The 20,017-nt window shown below is 37.4% G+C and overlaps 2 protein-coding genes across 4 annotated transcripts in view; both read left to right on the forward strand.

Annotated features, from left to right (window-relative positions):
• The window catches only part of MTCL3 (MTCL family member 3), a 64,045-nt gene extending 55,759 nt beyond the window's left edge, over nt 1–8,286 (forward strand). For 2 of the 3 annotated variants that reach the window (XM_020878876.2, XM_070449844.1), the window contains exon 9: nt 8,183–8,286. The gene's annotated coding sequence lies outside the window, so the exon portion shown is untranslated. Of the gene's footprint in view, nt 1–2,510; nt 2,559–8,182 lie in introns of all 3 variants that reach the window. The other variant, XM_070449845.1, reaches the window with a different exon arrangement.
• An 8-nt stretch (nt 8,287–8,294) lies between these two features.
• On the forward strand, nt 8,295–19,574 carry KIAA0408 (KIAA0408 ortholog). Its single transcript, XM_020878878.2, has 5 exons — nt 8,295–8,433; nt 12,994–13,353; nt 13,442–13,524; nt 15,568–16,900; nt 18,934–19,574. The coding sequence occupies exons 1-5, from the start codon at nt 8,299–8,301 to the stop codon at nt 19,084–19,086; spliced, it is 2,064 nt and encodes a 687-aa protein (XP_020734537.2). The 5' UTR covers nt 8,295–8,298; the 3' UTR covers nt 19,087–19,574.
• Nucleotides 19,575–20,017: the final 443 nt, after the last annotated feature.

The following is a 20,017-nucleotide window of genomic DNA, read 5'->3' on the forward strand; positions in this document are numbered from 1 at the left end:
ATCATCATTTATACAGGTCATTTCAAACCCTTTCCAGGATTTTCTGTTGTTTCTTGACAGCAGCTTGTGTTTCTACATTTACTTTAAGTATTACTATATGCATTTCTTTACATATTTGTTATATGTTGAAATAGGATTGGTATGACATCAGGTATGAATGATTCTTCCAAATTCTCTCCAATGTATAGAGCAATAATTTGAGTCAGTTTCACATTTGAAGTTTTAAATATTTAAATGAATTCAAAGTAACCTGTATTATGCAACAAACTCCATTTTTTCTCTAATGTTTTCAGCCATTATGACTCCTGCTTGAAAATGTCAGGAACTTCCAAATGTCTGAATATTACTCTATGGCTGAGCATACTGGCATCAGTCTTTAAAATCCATTTGTTTTGTGTACATAACAGCAGGAACTTTTCTTAAAACAAACTTTCTTAAAACTTTAAGTGTGAAGGTTCAGAAATACCTGTGCTGAATATTTATTGCCTTTGTATGCTGTCATCTAATTGTACTACTTCCTTTCTTTAGGGTATGAAATATAGCTTGGAAATATTAGCTAATACACATGAAATTATACAACAGAAAAGGTTGGTAAATACTACAATAAATGGTAGACTTGGGTGAAATTCCATGAGTTTTTCATCCCTCATTTTTTATTCTATATATAATTTAAGGTCAACTTTACCATGACAAGATGCAGATGAAACAACTGCAAAAAATAATTACTGGAACATCCATCGAAAATGACATTGAAATAGGTACTGTTGAGTGAAGTACAGAGGAGAGAGCAATATAATTCTTTCTGTAATTAGCTACATATTATCTGAAGTTCTGATAGGGTGTGGAAAACTGTCTGAATTTGGTTTACAAAAGACACATGGAAATTAAGAATTTTGGAGTGACCGAGAGGGTAGGAGAAACAATTGCATTAGATAATCCTATAGAGATGCGTTGGGGATCGTCCTTTCCTCCCAACTCCCACCTCCGCCCCCATGCCAAGATCTTCCTTCTGTCCTGATAAGGATGGAGGCAGAATGAGCTAACATTTCCTAGTACCTGGTACTGTAAGTCCTCCCCCCACCCCCATACTCTTAAAACATCCTTACCAAGTAAATTATCCCTTTACAGAATTAACAAACTTGAAGTTCACACAGATAAGTGGTAGCAGTAATTTGAAACCAGTATTTATGTGACAAAATTCCAGTGTCCTCAATTAGAGAACCCAGTTCTAAGACCTACTCCTCTGTGTAGTCAAGTGTCTATGAATTTCAGCAAGATTTGGCCTCTTCGAGCCCTGTTTTTTTTTTCAGTAAAATTGGATTAATATCTACAGACACATTTTCTGCAATAGTGAACTAGAATGAAGATACATTAGCTATTAGAAGTTCTTAGCACAGAGCTTCACAGAGTAGACTCTTCATGAGTCATCACTATTATCACTATAACTACTATTGTTGTTAATTGCTTTTGAGATTATGATGCTGGGCTTTCAAAACACAGAGTATGATTTCATTTAATTGTCCTACATATACTAAAGTCCTACTATGAGCAGGTTATACTTAGTAAACATTTTAGCTCCCCATGAACCATTTATCTGGAATCAGGCAAAATACTGTGGCAGTGAATATGTAGTGCTTTAAGGACCACACAGACTTTGGACTTGAGGGTAAGCCCTTGTTATTTAAAGTTTTATCTAGCATATTTGCTGAATTAGGCTGCAGCATGCCTTAATTGAAAACAAGTATCTCATTGTTTTTTGTTTTTTTTTCCTTCCTGCAATAAATATCATTCTTTCCCATGGTATCTGATTTTCTCTAGCAGAAAGACGTCACCATCCCTATAGATATAGGCAGCAAGCTACCAATGAATCACAAAGAACAAGGAGGCTGGTCTTTGTATGTCACTTCTACCTTATTTCAAGACAGAAGTTTGACGCATCTTCACAAATCTTTTGAGATTTTATATATATATGAAATCTGCCACACTTAGGTGGCACTCCAACGTCCAAAGGCACCAAAAAGTGCAGTTCTGAAAGGGGGGGAAGAGAGAGGTAGGCAAGATGATTCTTGCCTGTAAACAAGGAGTTAACTTTTCCAAATAAGTGAAATCTAAAATTGGCCATTGTCATTGTGTGATATTAACACCAGCTCTTTTGGCAAGTTTAGAAATACTGGGCTCCCTTAGAAAAGTTAAAAATGTCCTGGACCTGGAGTTGTTTACCCAGAGTAGGAGCTGCTCTAAAGTTACAGAGCTCTGGTTGGAAGAGGTGACTCGAAGGCCGCCTCCGAGAAGCTGACGTCACAGTAGTCTCAGCTGCTGCTGTGACACTGGGCTGAGCAGCTTTTGGATTTGTGAAAGTGGTCGAGGTTTCAAAGGGACTTGTCAGTACCTCTCTGTTGAATGGTTGGACTGATTTTACATTCCCATTTCATGCAAAGAAGCAAGATTCACTGCTCCAAGACTTCAAAGACTTTTCACTCTAAAACAACCAGCTGTCCTCCCATTGCTAGGTTGACCGGTGGTTGGACCTCCGTAGGATTTCTCCCCAGTGCAAAAAGGTATGTTTGTTTTCTGGCAGTTTGAAAGCAAGTGAGTAATTGTGGCAAAATATAGAGAGGGGCTGCTGCTGACTTGTTTAAAGCTGTGGATACTGTTTAAGTAGTGGGTGATTTCAACATCTGCTTGATTTAGCATCAGTGCCTGGGCTTCAAAACAGTGGGGCGGGGTGCGTAACGGATTTTATTGACTCCCAGGGAAGAAAGGATTCAGCTGCCGTGAGTGGATTTCCTGACTCTGGACTGATAGTGCCATCAGCTCTGAGAGACGGTTTTTCAAACACTGCTTCTCAGACCTTTGAAGACCGCTTTCTCTGCTGTAGGATTTCACTAAATTTATTTATTTGAAAAATAGTTTCATTAGGATGAAGACTTTTTAACATTTGCTGAGTAAAGTTCACAGTCTTTGAAATTGTTGGCATTTGAAAATGGCAGTGAAAAATAAATCAGTGTGGTTTCATCCGAGATGATGGTTTGCTCACTGCATGAGCAGTGTTTCTGTAATTTGAGTTGAAGTACATAACATTTATAATGGGTTCATCTGCAGTTAGGAGGGAACTGTAATCTACGTCTTCTACTGTTTAAGCTGGTTAAGTTTAGGCATTTGTTTATGCAAGCCAAATGTATTTTTCAAAGCTTTTATCAGTTAAGTAAAATCAGTGTGCCTGTAGGTTGGATATTTTCTAGTTTGAATATATAACTGAAGAGAGAACATGAAGATAATGAAAAGGCAAAATTGATTTTTCAGAATTGTGTGTGGTAATATCCCTTTGACCCTATTGGAAGATAAAGAACATGTTGAAGTGGCCAGTTTTAAAAATTCCCTTTTGCCTTGTAACAGAATCAAGTCATGGTTTTCTTTGGAAAGATGCCTTTGCCAGTGAACACTAAGGGAGGAATAAGGTCTGTTAATCAGTTGAAATGTTGCAAGTGATTCCTAATAGCCTGGAGAAAGGGCTGGAGAATCCCGGAAGCAAATGGTGCATAATTTTGATGGGTATAGACAAGGGAATTCCTGATTCCTCAAAGTTAAGAAGAAGCAAAGCATCTCCAAGGCAAACAGTTGTTCTAGGAATTGTGAGGTTGACAGTACCTACTGTGTGTGGCATTCCTATTGGAATGTGTAACCTCTTACAAATGAAAACGTTTCCATGATATGAAAAGTAGCATGTTTAGGCAAAGGAAATCAGAGGATAGGAAACAAACTCTGAACAAAACTCTCCAAAGGGAGAAGCTGCCGTTGAGTCGGTTCTCCTAACATTGTTTTATTTGTTTGGCTGAAATCCAGTTTTTAGTTGGGAAGATGAAGGTTGAAGTGATAATGATGAAGGTGTAGTTAGGAGTGGAGCATCCCTCAGATGAAGAAGTGTTCCCATGACCCACGTGAGGCTAACACAGGGAATGGAAGTGATTTGTTGTGAAATTCCTGTGTTGCTCTTAAATTTGGCTTCCTAGTAGGGCCGGAAGGTTAGCAGAACTTATTTTCCTCTCATCACCATACTTATGGAACCCACTCACAACTCTCTTACAAATCTGGCTTCCGGCCTGGGGAGGGAGAAGTAGGCTAAAATGGATTATGTAATGCTCACTTAGAATTGTTGGGGGAAGAATGTGTGCATGACTGAGTAATGCAACTCCCTCTGTCTCTTCACATGTGCTCTTACACATTTTTATTCTGAATGAAACTCTGGAGAGAGTGAAGTGAAATGGAGAGTCAAGGAGACCTGGGGAGTGGTGTAGATAGCAGAAATTCTTCCTTCTCTCCCACGGAGATACCAGTATCTGTGGGCAAAAAAGATTGACAGCTAGGAACAAAGAGAACTTTTATATTGTCCTCCGCAGAAAGCACTGAAATTGAGTTTTTGAATCAGCTGAGCCATTTTACCCCATAACTTTTCATTTCAGGACGTTCAGTTCAGTTCAGTTCAGTCGCTCAGTCGTGTCCGACTCTTTGCGACCCCATGAATTGCAGCATGCCAGGCCTCCCTGTCCATTACCAACTCCCGCAGCTTACTCAAACTCATGCCCATCGAGTCAGTGATGCCATCCAGCCATCTCATCCTCTGTCGTCCCCTTCTCCTCCTGCCCCCAATCCCTCCCAGCATCAGGGTCTTTTCCAATGAGTCAACTCTTCGCATGAGGTGGCCAGAGTACTGGAGTTTCAGCTTCAGCATCAGTCCTTCCAATGAACACCCAGGACTGATCTCCTTTAGGATGGACTGATTGGATCTCCTTGCAGTCCAAGGGACTCTCAAGAGTCTTTTCCAACACCACAGTTCAAAAGCATCAATTTTTCAGCACTCAGCTTTCTTCACAGTCCAACTCACATCCATATACATGACCACTGGAAAAACCATAGCCTTGACTAGATGGACCTTTGTTGGCAAAGACGTTATGTCCCTACAAAATTGCCCTACTTAGTTGGATTTTTTTTTAACATTTAGGGAGAATTATAACAAGAACAGTTTTATGTAAGATTTGTCTACTCAGATTTTTACTGACAATAAAAGAATTCCTAAATCTTTAACTTGGCTTGTGTTCTTAAAATACTTGAAAAACACTGAAGGCAGAGGACAACCATTATAAATATGAGTTCACACAATTACACTTGCTTCTATGAGTTTTCTAATTAAATCAAAATTTTAGTTTTATCTAGAGGAAGATAGATTAAAGAAAGAAGGGTGCAGCGGAAGACCAAAAAAAGAGAGAGGGAGACAGGAGAGAGGAAGACAAGACAGAGGAAGAAACCAGCCCTTTATTGAGCACCCAGTATGATCCGAAACAGTGTTAGGTGCTTGGATTAAGCATTCTCTTTCTTGCATATTTAATCCTCACAAAACGCTTTGGACTCCGCTTTATTTTTGGAGGAGAATGCAATATATTCAGCTCTATTATATTTGACATTTATGGCAAGACATAGACAGTGGAAAGTACAATAAACCCACAGAAATTGAAACAAACATTGCCCTATAGGAATTTTCTCTCAAAGGCTTGTTTTGATCCATAACCATTGGGTTTTGTGGCACTAGATGTGGCTCTAGTCTTGGAAAGGACAAGCTCTCTAGATTGATCCTTCTCCATATTCAGTGATGAGTTTGGCTCTTTGCAATTAAGTGCAGGGTTCTGTCTGCTTCAGGAACATGGTAATGTTCATGTGTAGTCCTGTTACCAGAAGCAAGCCTGATTGAAGGTTTTCCTGGATAATGTTCTTCAGGTAGGTAAAAAAGAAAAGGGTCTGTTGCCCTTTAACCCTGATATGAAAGTGATTGAAGAAGAGTTTGAAATGAAAAGAAAAATTGAAGCCATTTGCTACATAATTGTAGGAGACACTTTATGATGATTTCTGTACATTTAGTGTTTAAAGACGGAATGAAACATGGACTATCATAGCACCTGTTTTCTCGTAGCTTGAAATTACTCTGCTCTCTTTATATCACTTGCTTGGCTAAATTTGTGACTTTCTCTTGATATCTTAAACCATTCCACTCTTCCTAAGAAGTTTTAATGTTAAATAGCTGCTGCTGCTGCTAAGTCACTTCAGTCGTGTCCAACTCTGTGCGACCCCATAGACGGCAGCCCACAAAGCTTCCTCATCCCTGGGATTCTCCAGGCAAGAACACTGGAGTGGTCTGCAAGATAGTTTTAGCTCACAATTAATTACTTATAGTAAAGCAGTCTGTATTCTCTGAAAATTAGCACTCTCTTCATTTCCTGTGAATAGTTATTAAATGAACCTAGAAGATGAATAGGTAATCAAAATCAGTAACAGATTCACTAAGACACAAAATTCTGTGTATTCTTTACTATCTTCATTATGTTATGTCTTCATTGACACATTTATTTTGGGGCAACTTGCATTTGCTGTGGCACGTACCTCTGGTCACTGTCTCATAGGACTAGAGGGTAGCAAAAGGAGGGATGGGGGACAGAGAGGATGGAAAATGAGATTAGAAAAAGTGGATAAAATGAGACATGGTAGTGTTTTTAATGGCTAAATCTGAAATTACTTCTTTTTCTTGGCTGAATTAGTCACAGTAGTGTGCCAAAGAAGTAGGTAAGAATGATCGAAGTATCTGTAACAAATTTTTTGAGAGAAGAATAACCATATAGCTCCTAACATTATTAGGGTGTTTTTTGAGGGTGGAGCCCTGCATATAGCACTGATATTCTTTGACCCTTATTAGTCAATTATAATTCGTTAATAGATTGCAGCTCAAAAGTGTATGTTTGGCACAGTTTAGCACATGATATGCATTTTTAGGACCGCCTGACAAAAAAATAAAATGTCTTCAATGTTTATATTTGGGATATGAAATATGCGGCCTTCTATGACTGCAGACTGGGGCTTACTGCCTGGTTTTGTGGGCTTCTGGGCTTCATTTGACAATGCTAGCACCCAGGCAGCTATGACTCTTGAGAATTAGCTTAAAAGTAGCATCATTTGCCACCTGGTAAGTTAAGGCTGTTTGGTCGTGGCCTAAAAAGTTGAAGAGTTAAAGACTTCTTATAGGCATGATTATCTTAGATGGAGATTTGAACATTTTAAATGTGCTTTTCTACCCATTAAAAATGTATCTGGCTTTACTAACAAAAATACTTTCAGTGGAAGTCAGCACAAGGTGTTTTTTTTTTAAACAAGAAATAGAGGAAATTTTATCCTTCTCAAATCTCTTTTTATTCATGTCATTTAATCTTTATAATAGCCCTGTGGATATCCTCCATTCTAATGTAAGTAAATAAATCTCAGAAATTTTAGGTGAGTTATAAAAGAGTTACCAATCAGGTATTTTAAAGTGCATCTTAAAATCCTGAGTACACATGCCCTAAATGCTAGAAATCTAATTATTTCAGTCAGTGCTTAGTATGATTGAAGATTTCCCTGCAAAGTGATCAAAACATTTTCTTCAATACTCTAAATTCAGTATCAGAACATGCATTCTGATATCTAGTCTATTAGAAGGAAAAAAGAGCATGGATAAATTCTGACATGGTTTTCAGAATAATTTTGCTGCTCTAATATTTTATTTGATGAAATAAAATAATGACAATATTTTTCCATGCTTTAGTTTAGTTTCTTGCTGATACCATCAGTCCCAGATTGACTACCAACATTGAGGTCTTATTTGCCACAAGATTTAATTCTTCAGTATAAAATGAAGACTGTAGCGCAGTACTGTCTCAGGACTTTAAATATCACAAGATTATATAATCTGGTTGCATCAGAACAGAAGGAGTAATTCTACTGCAGAAGAATCTACCACAGTTGTGTAGCTGTGACTATCCAGTTGAATTTCGTACTTCCAATCTTAAATATCCATGAAAAATTCTATCTTTAGATTAGACAGTTAGTTTAAGGGATACTTATATCTCACACATGCATTTAACCATCCTGTCCACTGTAATTTTGCTGTCTGGTTTCAGAAAGAGGAAGGAAAAAACCCTGGACAATACTTTTTTTTGTTTGTTTTTGATTGTGCTATTCTCTTCTTAAGCAGATATTTTTGTCATCTCTTCTTTTGAGTCCAATTTTCCTTTGGTTTGTTTATGTCAATGGCTCTTGACAATCTGATAAAATGTTTCCAGAAAGCACATGGATTTGGAACTCTCTCTTGTTATGTTTATATTAGGCTTTGTTTTAAAGGCAAGTGAGACTGCTTCAAATAAAACAACTCCAAGCTTCCAAGAAACAGTTAAGAGAAGGCAGAGACGAGCAGAAACACCCCTTCACTAACACACGGTTGCCATGGAGCTGCATCAGCGGTGGGAGAACTCAGAGACTAACTGGCCCAAAGAGAAGATGGAATTGCTGGACCAGTTTGACAATGAAAGAAAGGAATGGGAAAGTCAATGGAAGATAATGCAGAAGAAGATAGAAGAGGTACATGTTGATTTGTTTGAATCCTTCGGAAACTTAAAACTCAAAATGAAAATCTTTTTTGGTTTGTATTGGAAACTGTTTTTACTTTCCAATTCCACCTAAAAGATACATGTCTCAGTGATATTTACTAGACCGAAAATAGCATAACCTAACCCACTGGTAGTGTAGAGACTATACTTATTTTATAACTTTGCATGAAAACTCTAAAATCTGTCAATTTACTCTTTCTTTACCAAAATGCTGATGGTATCAAAAGTGAGGTATGTATTTTGCATGAGTTTTCAAATGCTGAGCCCAGTGTGAAAATAAAAGAAAACCATAACTAGTGGAACATACCTTTGGAGTATTACAATTGGGCATTAAAATAGATCTTTTCTAAGATAATGTATGAATAATGTCTCCTAAAGGAAATTATGTACTCGATAATTCCTTTTGTATAACCAAAAGGAGTGTTGTATATCAAAAAGAAAATGACAGTGGACATGATATTTATCTTGGCAAGGTGCACCACATTTATTGGGATATTTATTAGAAAAGAGTTTATGAAAAATGACATGCCCAGAATCTGATACAAATAGTAATTTTATCTCTTCAGCCTGTTACACCTTGAATATTTCCTTAATTATATGCACTGATATATATTCAGGCTTGTTCCAACTGAAAATTATTTATACTTATCTTGCTTTCTTGTAACATCCCTGCTGTTGATTTACATGGTTTGTGCATATTGCCAAGGCAGTTATTTTAACAGATTCCTTGGCCTTCATTCACAGGCAATCAAAGCTAATTCTTTGTGTGTTTATAGTGCAAATATTTTTCTTATTAACAGCCATGTAATTGATTATGAATAAAATACAAATTGGCATGTTAAAAGGAAAACTAAGAAAAGAATAGCCATTAACCCATTAGAGAATTCCATGGACAGACCATGGGGTCGCAAAGAGTCGTGACTAACACATAGTCATTAGACTGTTCTTGTAAAACCCAACTGAGAAGTCAGGCATGTAGTAGACGATTGCAGATTGAAAGGAGACTTTACTTCTTGTCCTTCTATAGTTTGGAAAATGCATTTTGCTTCCTCTGTTAATTCCTCCACCCAGAGTTCTATTGGATCAAAAAGGAGATGGCTAAATCAGAATCTACAATGCCAGTTTGAAACCTGAACTCATAGGTCACTGGCTTCTCAAGGTTTGGAAGATCCATTTAATAATAGTCTCAGATAATTCTAGCATCTGAGCAAAATAATTAAGGGAGTCAGGATTAGTCTAGCCAATTGTTTAAGCCATGTAGCTTAAGATGGTAGCTAAGATAGTCTGCTCTCTATTTAAATTTGATATTGTCAAATAATTATTCTGACAGCTCTGCAGATTCCATCTGTGGAAGATATTAGCTTTGTCAATTAACAGGGATTAAACATACTTCAAACTTAGGCAATAGTCCATAAAAATACTGACAGACTGGAATATTTTTTCTTTATTTTGGATAGTAGCTGTGGTGCTATTTATGTCACGATGCTTGCATTGTACAGCACCATACCTGAGAATATGTTGGATAATGTGCTTACTCAGACTACCCACCCAGAGAGGGTGCTCTACAATACCTGAAGACTAGCATTGTGTCCCCCTTGTCATAAAAATATAGTTGTCCCTCAGTAGACATGGGAAATGGCTCCAGGAACCCCCATGGATACCAAAGTTCATGGATACTCTCAAGTTCCTTATATAAAATGACAGAGTATGTATGTATTCTTTTCCACTCTCAGCTTTCCACTCCCAGTATTTGTACCTATAATAATGTACCTTTAATATCTTCCTGCTTAGAAGCTACAAAGCTGGGTTAGAAAACATTGGGAAAAACAGGAAGTTGTCCTCACATGTTATAGAAAGTCAAGACAATATTTTTAACTAAAATGAAAAGTCTACATTTGGAAAAAATGTAAGATCCTACAAGCGTGTGTATGTGTGCGTGCTAGTCACTTCAGTTGTGTCCGACTCTTGCGACCCTGTGGACTATAGCCCACCAGGCTCCTCTGTCCATGAGATTCTCCAGGCAAGAATACTGGAGTGCATTGCCATGTCCTCCTCCAGGGGATCTTCCCGACCCAGGGATCAAACTTGTGTCTCTATGTCTCCTCCTTTGGCAGACAGGTTCTTTACTAGTAGCACCACCCGAAGAGACTGTATTTCTTTCTTATTTATCACGAATTCTGTGTTTTAGATCAGACACAACTTATTAAGTCATATGCTAGAAAATTTAACATTTTTAAGTGCATGCTTATAACTTCTGTGATTCCAAGTAAGTATATCAGTATTCTGATCAGAGAGAGGATCAGTATTGGGTATTAAGATGCTAATGATTCTTTATTCAGCCACTAGCCACAATCATTGCATTTGCTGTTACAAAGTGAAGATGTAGATACTTGGATCTTTGAAACCTAGACACCTGGGAATTTTTTTTTTAATCACTTTGCCATATTTCCTGCTTGTATCCTTTATTTGAATGATCAGATACCCATTGAAGACAGCTAAGTACCAAGTAACAGATTTCCTTACACAAAATTAATGGTTTCCCATCAATAATATAATGTTTTTTGTTTTCTCATACTTCACCTAAGTCCCTAAGAGAATTTAAGAAGTCAAATAGAATTCTATGTTAATCAAAGTATTTCTAAATGAGAAGAGAAAGATGAAGTGAAGACAAGAGGAAGGATCCTTTGCAAAATGCATGCAGCAAGTCCATCTTTCTAGCAAGTAACAAAAAATTACAAGATGCATATTTCTCAATATTCAGGAAACAAAAGGAGACTAATTTCCCAGAAATAGCACTTTGGTCCCTGATTTTACATTGAAGCAATTTTGTTTTCACCCATGACTCCTCTAAAAGAGGACAGTGCCACCAAGAACATCCTTAGATTTAGCATGGTGCTTTGAAGGGTTGCTTCTTATTATACCCCTCAAGGTCGGCCAAAATTATAATGTCCACAGCAGTTCAGTACAGATAATTTTACAGGAGCCAAAACAGTTGATTCATGATGGCAATTTGATGCTATCCTGACTTCATCCAATGACAAATTTATGACTAGGGCAATAAATGCAGTCCATATCCTTCAGGCATTAAATATGTTCTAGTGCTTCTCTCTGACATTTGGGTAATTATTGAGTAGCAATAATTGATTAATAGATCTCATGCAGATATAGGATGTGACTGTAAAATGTAGAGTTATTTGCTTTAATAGTTCTCTGGCAGCCTTTCGAATTTGACAGGTTTCCCCAGAACTCAAGCCTGAAGAGAAAGTCACTAATTGCCTGCAGGTTAAACTAAATCCTCAAGAACTAATTTGGGGCAATTAATAAACTAATAGATGATCAAAGCCTTAGAGTTCAATTGTATCACATAGGACAGGGTCATATTTGTTTTAATTAGGACAAAGAAAGAAACTTTTTTTGAATGTATATAACCTTGGAAGTAAAAAAAAAAACCAAGTCTGAGGATTACCTACCCCTCACCCACATAACTTCCTAAAGAAACATCTTTTGATGATGAAACAACTACTTAGGGGACAGAATGAGCTGAGAGACTGTGAGATTACTGCAATTATTACAGTCTACTATGTGAGATTGTCAGTCATTTAGACAGTTCAATGTTGACTTACAAGTAGGATCATATATTTTAAAAATACGGCCTTAATGTCGGTTAAATTAAAGTACGTTGCTAGTAATTGGGAGAAGGCAATGGCACCCCACTCCAGTACTCTTGCCTGGAAGATCCCATGGACAGAGGAGCCTGGTAGGCTGCAGTCCATGGGGTCACTAGGAGTCAGACACGACTGAGCGACTTCACTTTCACTTTTCACTTTCATGCATTGGAGAAGGAAATGGCAACCCACTCCAGTGTTCTTGCCTGGAGAATCCCAGGGACGGTGGAGCCTGGTGGGCTGCCGTCTATGAGGTCACACAGAGTTGGACACGAAGGAAGTAACTTGGCGGCGGGAGCAGCAGCCAGTAATTGATTGAGGTCCTTCCAATTTTGTTAACAGTGCTTCTGTGTCATTATGATATCTATATACAATTGCAGGTTTCTGTCATTTTTGAATGAGTTGATTTCTACTCAGAAAAATAGAAATTACCTTCTTTGCCCTACTACATGTAGTCTTTATGGTTCATCAAAAGTTCCTCCAGCTAATTTAGATTTTAGAAGCATGATTTGGAAGCATAAGCGTTAGTGCCCTGGAGCAGTCTATGTATGCATGCGTGCTAAGTGGCTTAAGTCATGTCTGACCCTAGGGACTGTAGCCCACCAGGCTCCCCTGTCCATGGGATTCTCCAGGTGAGAATACTCAAGTGGGTTGCCATTTCCTTCTCCAAGGGATCTTCCGACCCAAGGATCAAACCCAAGTCTCTTATATTTCCTGCAGTGGCAGGTGGGTTGTTTACTACCAGTGCCGCCTGGGAAGACCCACTATAGAGAGAGAGAAAGAGAGAACTCAGAACACTGTGTTTAGGATCAAAACTATTGAGAAAGTGGGTTGGGGGAAAATTTTTATCTTTGTTTTCCTTATAGCTCTGCCATGAAGTAAAGCGTCGGAGGAAAATCAACATGAGTGAACGTGCTAAGGTCATTGATCTTGATTGTGAGAAGGCTGTTGGAGATAAAATGGAATCTTCTCCAGATTACCCCAATTCAGGACAATGTAAATTTACAGGGGTACATCCCAGGGATGTTCTGGGGAAAAAAGGTAAAACAGAGCAGAGTTTACTCAGGGAAAGAAATCAAGTGTGCAAGGAACAAAAAACAATCAAAAAATCAAAAGTAGGGTATATGGATTCTGAAGCCAGAGACAACCAAAAAGAATGTGAGGCCCGGCCTGACCTGAGGACTTCTGAGGCAGAGAACAAGAGCTGCTCTGGCGCCCTCAACACAGTAAGTAAGACGGGATTGGCCTTGGACTGTTTCTAAAGAAATATTTACATTTCAAAGGGCTAACGTGCTATTGCTTGTATGTATAAAGGCTCTTGAAGAACTTGCCAAAGTTAGTGAAGAATTATGCAACTTTCAAGAGGAAATTCGAAAGCGGTCTAATAACCACAGAAGGTAGGCTGGTACATCTATGATGATTTTTATCTTGAAAAATCAAGACGAATATTGTTTTAAGTTAATGAGTCGAAATTACCTTTCACATTTAACACTCTGTTAGCAAGATTTAGTAATGTTACTAAAATCTGTTATTTTAGGAGATAAAAGCTTAAATTGTACATTTCTGTGTTCATTAATTCTTAAAGTAAATCCTCTGGTTTTCTTCATAATTTGACTATTAGGTGTACTTTACTTTTTTTGATGTTTAGTTTAGTTATACTTGCCATTGTGCTCAGTCACTCAGTCGTGTCTGACTCTTTGCGACCCTAAGAACTGTATCACCAGGTTCCTCTGTCCATGGAATTTTCCAGGCAAAAATACCGGAGTGGGTTGCCATACCCTCCTCCAGGGGATCTTCCCGACCCAGGGATCAAACCCACGTCTCCTGTGCCTCCTGCATTGGCAGGTGGATTCTTTCCCTCTGAGTCACCTGGAAAACCCCAACACTCACCATAATAAATAGTAAATTAACAAGTGTGTGCAATGGCATTCTTTTTGTTTTGAGTATTTGGCCAGTGGAACAGTATGCTGGGTTAACCTAGTTAAATACATCTTTAAGCTGTGTCAAATTTAACAATGTAGCATTTTAATCTTATAAAGGATGTTATGCTGAAATATTCTGAATTATTTATTTCTGTACATTTATTATGTATATAATGAAAGCATTCATAATTTTCTGAACAACATACTGTAAATACATACACACATATATCTTTACACAGTGCTGTAAAAATGCTGTTTCAGTTCAGAAACACCTATATAATTCGAAGGCCAAATTGAAAAATAAATTGGATTCTCCACAAGTTAAGTGATGGATTGCTCTAAAATCACCATTTATCTCCTTGTGGGACAGCGTACTTCTCTTAGAAGCTATAGCAATGTGAACCCTTATTTTTCTTCATCTCTTTGGAAGCTCAGAGAGAATTTTTGTACTGATTTACAACAGATCTGACTTACCCAACCATGTTTTACACATAATTTTGCCTTCCACTTTTCCCATTTAGCTTTTGCCTAGTAGGTATTCATCTGCACTTTTTTATAAGCTGTTTCATAATGGAAGTTAAATAGGTATAAATGTGGTTTCTATTTATCAATATGATTAATTAATGTTAATTTGTGAACCCACAATATTGCTACATTTAGGTTTTTATTTCAGTAATTCAGAGAATTCTTACTTTCCAATTTGCTTTTACAAACCATCCCTGGTATAAAGTTCTCACTGTCACTTCATGGCCTTTAGAAAAAAAAGCTCAAAATTCTTAATATGTAATTCAAAGTTATTACAATTTGACCTAGTGTTTCTCTCTTATTTGTCATCATCCTTTCCCACTCTGTTTTATATTCCATCTATACCAAATTACTCACTGTAGCTTGAGCAGCCACATGATTTTTACTGCAGCTTTTTAAAAAAACTATGTCCTTTACTCATCCAAAAAAAAAAAAAAAAAGCTCACTTTTCTTTCTTGTCCAAATAACACCTCCCATTTGGTATTTCTCATGTCTCTGTGCTTTGATTCAGATTTCTGGAATGAAATAGAATGTTATTTCATTAATTTCTTAGAATGTTATTTCAAATTTGAGGGGCGGAGATTGAGCTCAGAAGACAGTATGAATAGGAATTCAGTAGGCCAAGCTGAGGTAAGGAAATGGCAAGAGAAAACCTATGAAAATGGGAACACCAGTAGGAGACACCCAAGAGACTACTCAAAGTGGAGTCTGAGTGTAGGTGAAGTTTCAGGTAATAGAAGAAAATAATGCAATACAGTTAAAAAGACAGTTTGGGTCAGACTATGTATATAGTTTTGAATACAACACTGAATGGTGGTCTTTATCCTACAGCAAAAGTGACTTGAAGTTTTGTACTAGGAAATTTATATAAAAGTATTGTTTAAGGAAGTTGTGACTCCTTTTCCTATAATAGAATCCATTGTTTTAGGCCTAGTGTCTTTTAAGAGTTTATCATAAAGTCATCACTAATATAGCACGTTTTATAATTTTTAGGATGAAGTCAGATTCTTTTCTCCAGGAAACACCAAATGTAATGAATACTCCTCGTGGAGATCACATGATCAACAACAGCCAGTGCATTCCTTCAACCAGTTTAGAAAATGAGAAACGGAAAAACAGAAAAAATCTGAGCTATACCAATGTTTTCCAGAACAATTCCAAGAAAAAAGATGGAATTGATACAACTGACCTGAAAAGAAGTGAAACCCCACCAATTCCTCCTCCAAGAAGCACATCTCGAAATTTTCCCAGCTCATATTGTGCACAAGCCCATGAAAGTTGGAAGGAATGTTTAGACCACAGCAGCTGGGTGGCCCAAGGGGGTCGAGGTGAAAAGAACAGCCACCCTCATTTCTTCTGGAAGCACGATGAGATGCCTCTGCTGGGTCTAAATGAAGGGAAGACTCTGAATGATGGTATCACGTTTCCTTCTTTGGCACCAGAAGCCAAAGTAGATAACAAGCCTTCATATAAGGAAAATGTTGGACTTAGCATGTGGTCGTGCAACACTGGGGTTTGTGCAAAAAATAGCCCCTCCACACTGTGGTTTCAGAAAGTCTGCTCTACTCCCAATAAGCCAAAATATGAAAAGGTAATTCCAGATCACCCTGCTAAATCTCCTCCTAATCTTCATATAAGCAATGACTGTGGCTCTTTAGCGTCACAGAGCAGCGGCCCACCGAGAAGTTGCAGTTATGGCTTTGAAAAGACGACCGGGAATGAAAAGCTGGCAAAAAAGACTGACGAATTTAACAGAATCGTATTTAGAACAGATAGAAATTGTCATGCTGTACAACAAAGCCAGAGCTGCTCAGAACCGTCTGAAGATCTTCAGCCCTGTGAGACTTTGACTGCGTGCACAGCCAACGTCTCAGACAGTGACAGTGTTTCTGACGTTCTGAAAACCAGTGCTGCCATGCCTATGCCCAGGGAAAATGTGCCTGATGATTCTTCCAAAAAACCCACAACAGGCCAGTTCAGACCAACCCAGGAGCCCGTAAGCCCTAGCAGTTACCGGAATATGCTTCACGAGCATGACTGGAGACCAAGTAACTTGTCTGGCCGGCCAAGGTCAGCAGACCCCAGATCAAATTATGGTGTGGTGGAAAAGCTGCTGAAAACCTATGAGACATCCACGGGGTCTGCATTGGAGAATTCTAGATGCTTCCAGGCCAACTGGACCAAATGTAGTTCTGATGTCAGTGGTGGAGCCACATTAGGTCAGCATTTCGAAAAGCTCCAAATAGAACAAGAGCTTGAGCATAAGACAGCAATGCATGGAGCACAGCAAGTGAAGCAAGGAGTAGATCGGAAAAAGGTAACTGAGGTGAGAAAGAAATTTAACATATTTTGGTGGAACTGCATCCATATTTAGCAATGGCTCAGAGTTCAGTCATTTGCCCATTCATATAAATAGAACATAGGCAAATGTTTTGACATCTTCTGGCTCTTTGACCCTTCATTTGTGAGTAAATATAAACCTTAGGATTGTAATTCAGTGCAAACTTTTAAAAGTTTAGTTTTTAAGTCTGGGTTTAGCACATTACAGTTTTTATTTAAATTCTGAAATAGCAGAAAATATAATGTAAAGAATGGACTCAAGAACAAAATGATCAAATATTTGTTGTGTTTCTTTCTTGAAGAATATTCTGAATGGGAGTTTGTTCATTTATAGAATTTTATCCTACTAAAGTGTTTATATTTTTTAAAGTATATGGAAAGTATTTTTTTAAATAACTTGTATTTTTCTGTTATTAGCTATGATTAGTTCAGTCATTCCCAGAATTTGATTTGTGTTCTTCCTCATGGGATTATTCACATGAATATGAGTTTGGTTTTAAAAAAAAAAAATCATTTAAAATAGTGCCTCATAAAGTTCTCTTATTGTGGAGCTAAAAGGCAGTATATGAAAAAAAATGATAGTATAGCATAAAAAATTTAAAGTCATTGTTATTGGTATAAATTCTTTGTGTGGAAATTGTCCACCCAAAATGGGTATTTAAATAAACTGTTACCTTTTTTTTATTACAGTGTGCTTGCAAAAGAGTGTAATCTTAGAGGGGAGAAAAGAGGTTAAAGAGATCTGTATTTATAATGAAGAGCTATGCATCAGTACCTTATACACATAATTTATAAAAAGTTACAAGGTGACATATTGTTATAATTAGGCAACACTTTGAAAATCCTAGTTTTACAGAGCACAGTGTGTATGCAGCATAGTTTTAAATGATGCAAGTTGCCTCCTTCTGGTGTGAGAAATTTTTATGTGGTTTTCAAGTCCTACAAAATATCAGTTTACATCCAGTTGATCAGAAGCTTTGTCTGTCTGCCCAAAGTGCAAATAACTATCCTGCTTTTGTATGTCTGTTGTTTAGTTGAGCCCATAAATACCTGTAAGGTCCTCTGGCTTCAGATGGAAGGGCATGGAAGTGGAAGCATGTGTACAATAATCAGCCAAAAATTCTCATTAACAAATGCTATTAAATATTTCCCATTTTTGCAATGATTGGAGGTTTGAGAAGGGTCCTCTACTGTAGATCCTTAAGAGCAGTTCTTATATTTGGGACACCCCTGATGGTCCAGTGGTTAAGAGTCCATCTTCCAATACAGGGGACGTGGGTCTGATATCTGGTCAGGAACTAAGATCTCACATGCCAAGGGGCTACTAACCCAAGCGCCACAGCTAGAGAGATACCTCACACATGGCAACTGAGAGCCCACTCAGCAGCAAAAGACCCCACATGCCCCAATTAAGACCCAGCACAGCCAGAAGTACATATTTTTAAAAAAGAACAAAGTTCTGTTTTAAAGGTGTTTAAAGATAACTTTGAAGCTTTTGAAAGATTGATAGTAAGAGTGGTTCTTAGTGAACAAAAAAAAGATAGCATCAGACAAATCATTTGGTGGTTTGTGTCCCTTTCATTTATGATCTCTAAAAGTGTCAATAATGACATAAAGTAACTGGATGCAAATTAATTCTTCATGAATTATTATCTTTTAAAAACTGAAATATCCTAACACTCCACTAAGGATTATTTTAGTTCCATCATATCAATGTTACCTGATATAAACTTTGAGTTCTAACATAAGATTAACTTACATAGTTGGTTCTAAGAAGAAATTAGTTGTATTAAAACTTAGTATGATGAGATCCACAAGATTAGCAAATGCCATATTCATATTCAAAGTGAGTTGTTTTGATTAAAACATCCCAGACCACAAATGTTAGACAAAGAGCTTCTTTAATTTTTCTTACTTGTAAACATGGTAATATATTAATCCTACAGTTGGGATCCATAATATATTAAGCTCATTGTTGGTGCCTGAATGGTGAGGTGAAGGTCTTCTTTTGTGTCTTAGGAATCCATGGCAGTGAAATCCTCCCCTGGAAAAGGATTTTCCCGACCTGCCAGACCAGCAAATCGCCGTCTCCCATCCAGATGGGCATCTAGATCTCCTTCAGCACCCCCTGCCTTGCGGAGAACTGCCCACAACTTCCCCATTCCTCTGTGATCAGAAGCTTCGATGGTCTAAGTCTCTGACCTGAATTGCTAGACTACGAAAGTCCCAATTGCCAAACAGAGTATTCCAAGTGTTTACAACCAATTCTGTCTCTTCTGTATCTTTCAAGGTTACTGGGACAATTTAAACCTTAACTTCCCATCAGTCTTCAGTGTTTTTAATCTATGGAGTAATTTTCTTCCTGTATTTTGATTTCCTAGATCAGAATTTTTTAATGCCATCCTCATTAATTTGCCAATATGATTTAAGTTGAAACAGTGTACTATATTGTATAGTCTGACTTTCTTGCAAGTGGCAGAAAGCAAGGTTATGTGCATGGCTATGTGTTTTGTAGGTGCATGTGTTGATATAGGAAATGTCAGTATGTATTTAGATAAGTAAAACTTATGTGCTAGTGTTGACTTTGAAATTATAACATATATACCTATATATTCTTTGTGTTTATTTAAAAATTTTTAAAATATACAGTATTATTTATATTTTTTGTACCTTTTAATAGGCATCCACTTAAGGCGTTTGAGGTACATATATTAACTAACCACTTCCTTGGCCCCAACTACATAGAAAACTAACTATACATATACCTAAGGTTAGTAGGTTTCTACAGCCAACTCATTTTCTTAACCCATATAAGGATAGATTAATACCATTGGTCTCCTTGTTTATTCTTTTAAATATTAATAAATAAAGAGTTTAAATAGTTGAAACAGATCAGCCTTCTAAAACAAACATAAAATATCCACAAAAACATAATATCATTCAGCAGTCTATTATGGCTTTCACTGTATACTTGATCCTCAGAGCTGGCCTAAGACTGCTTTATAAACAACATAACTAAACAATTAATTTATTTTGACAACTTCAGTAACAAGCATACCTTAAATATGGTTTAAAAATAAATTCAGTTAGGCTGAATTCTAAT

The sequence above is a fragment of the Odocoileus virginianus genome, chromosome 19 (assembly GCF_023699985.2).
Source record: "Odocoileus virginianus isolate 20LAN1187 ecotype Illinois chromosome 19, Ovbor_1.2, whole genome shotgun sequence".
NCBI lineage: Eukaryota > Metazoa > Chordata > Mammalia > Artiodactyla > Cervidae > Odocoileus > Odocoileus virginianus.

Bases quoted from the DNA above. Each gene is read 5' to 3' on its own strand.
- KIAA0408 (XM_020878878.2), top strand. From the start codon at position 8,299: ATGGAGCTGCATCAGCGGTGGGAGAACTCAGAGACTAACTGGCCCAAA. The intron at 8,434-12,993 runs GTACATGTTGAT...TTTTCCTTATAG, and splicing joins TGCAGAAGAAGATAGAAGAG to CTCTGCCATGAAGTAAAGCG. The intron at 16,901-18,933 runs GTGAGAAAGAAA...TTTGTGTCTTAG, and splicing joins ATCGGAAAAAGGTAACTGAG to GAATCCATGGCAGTGAAATC.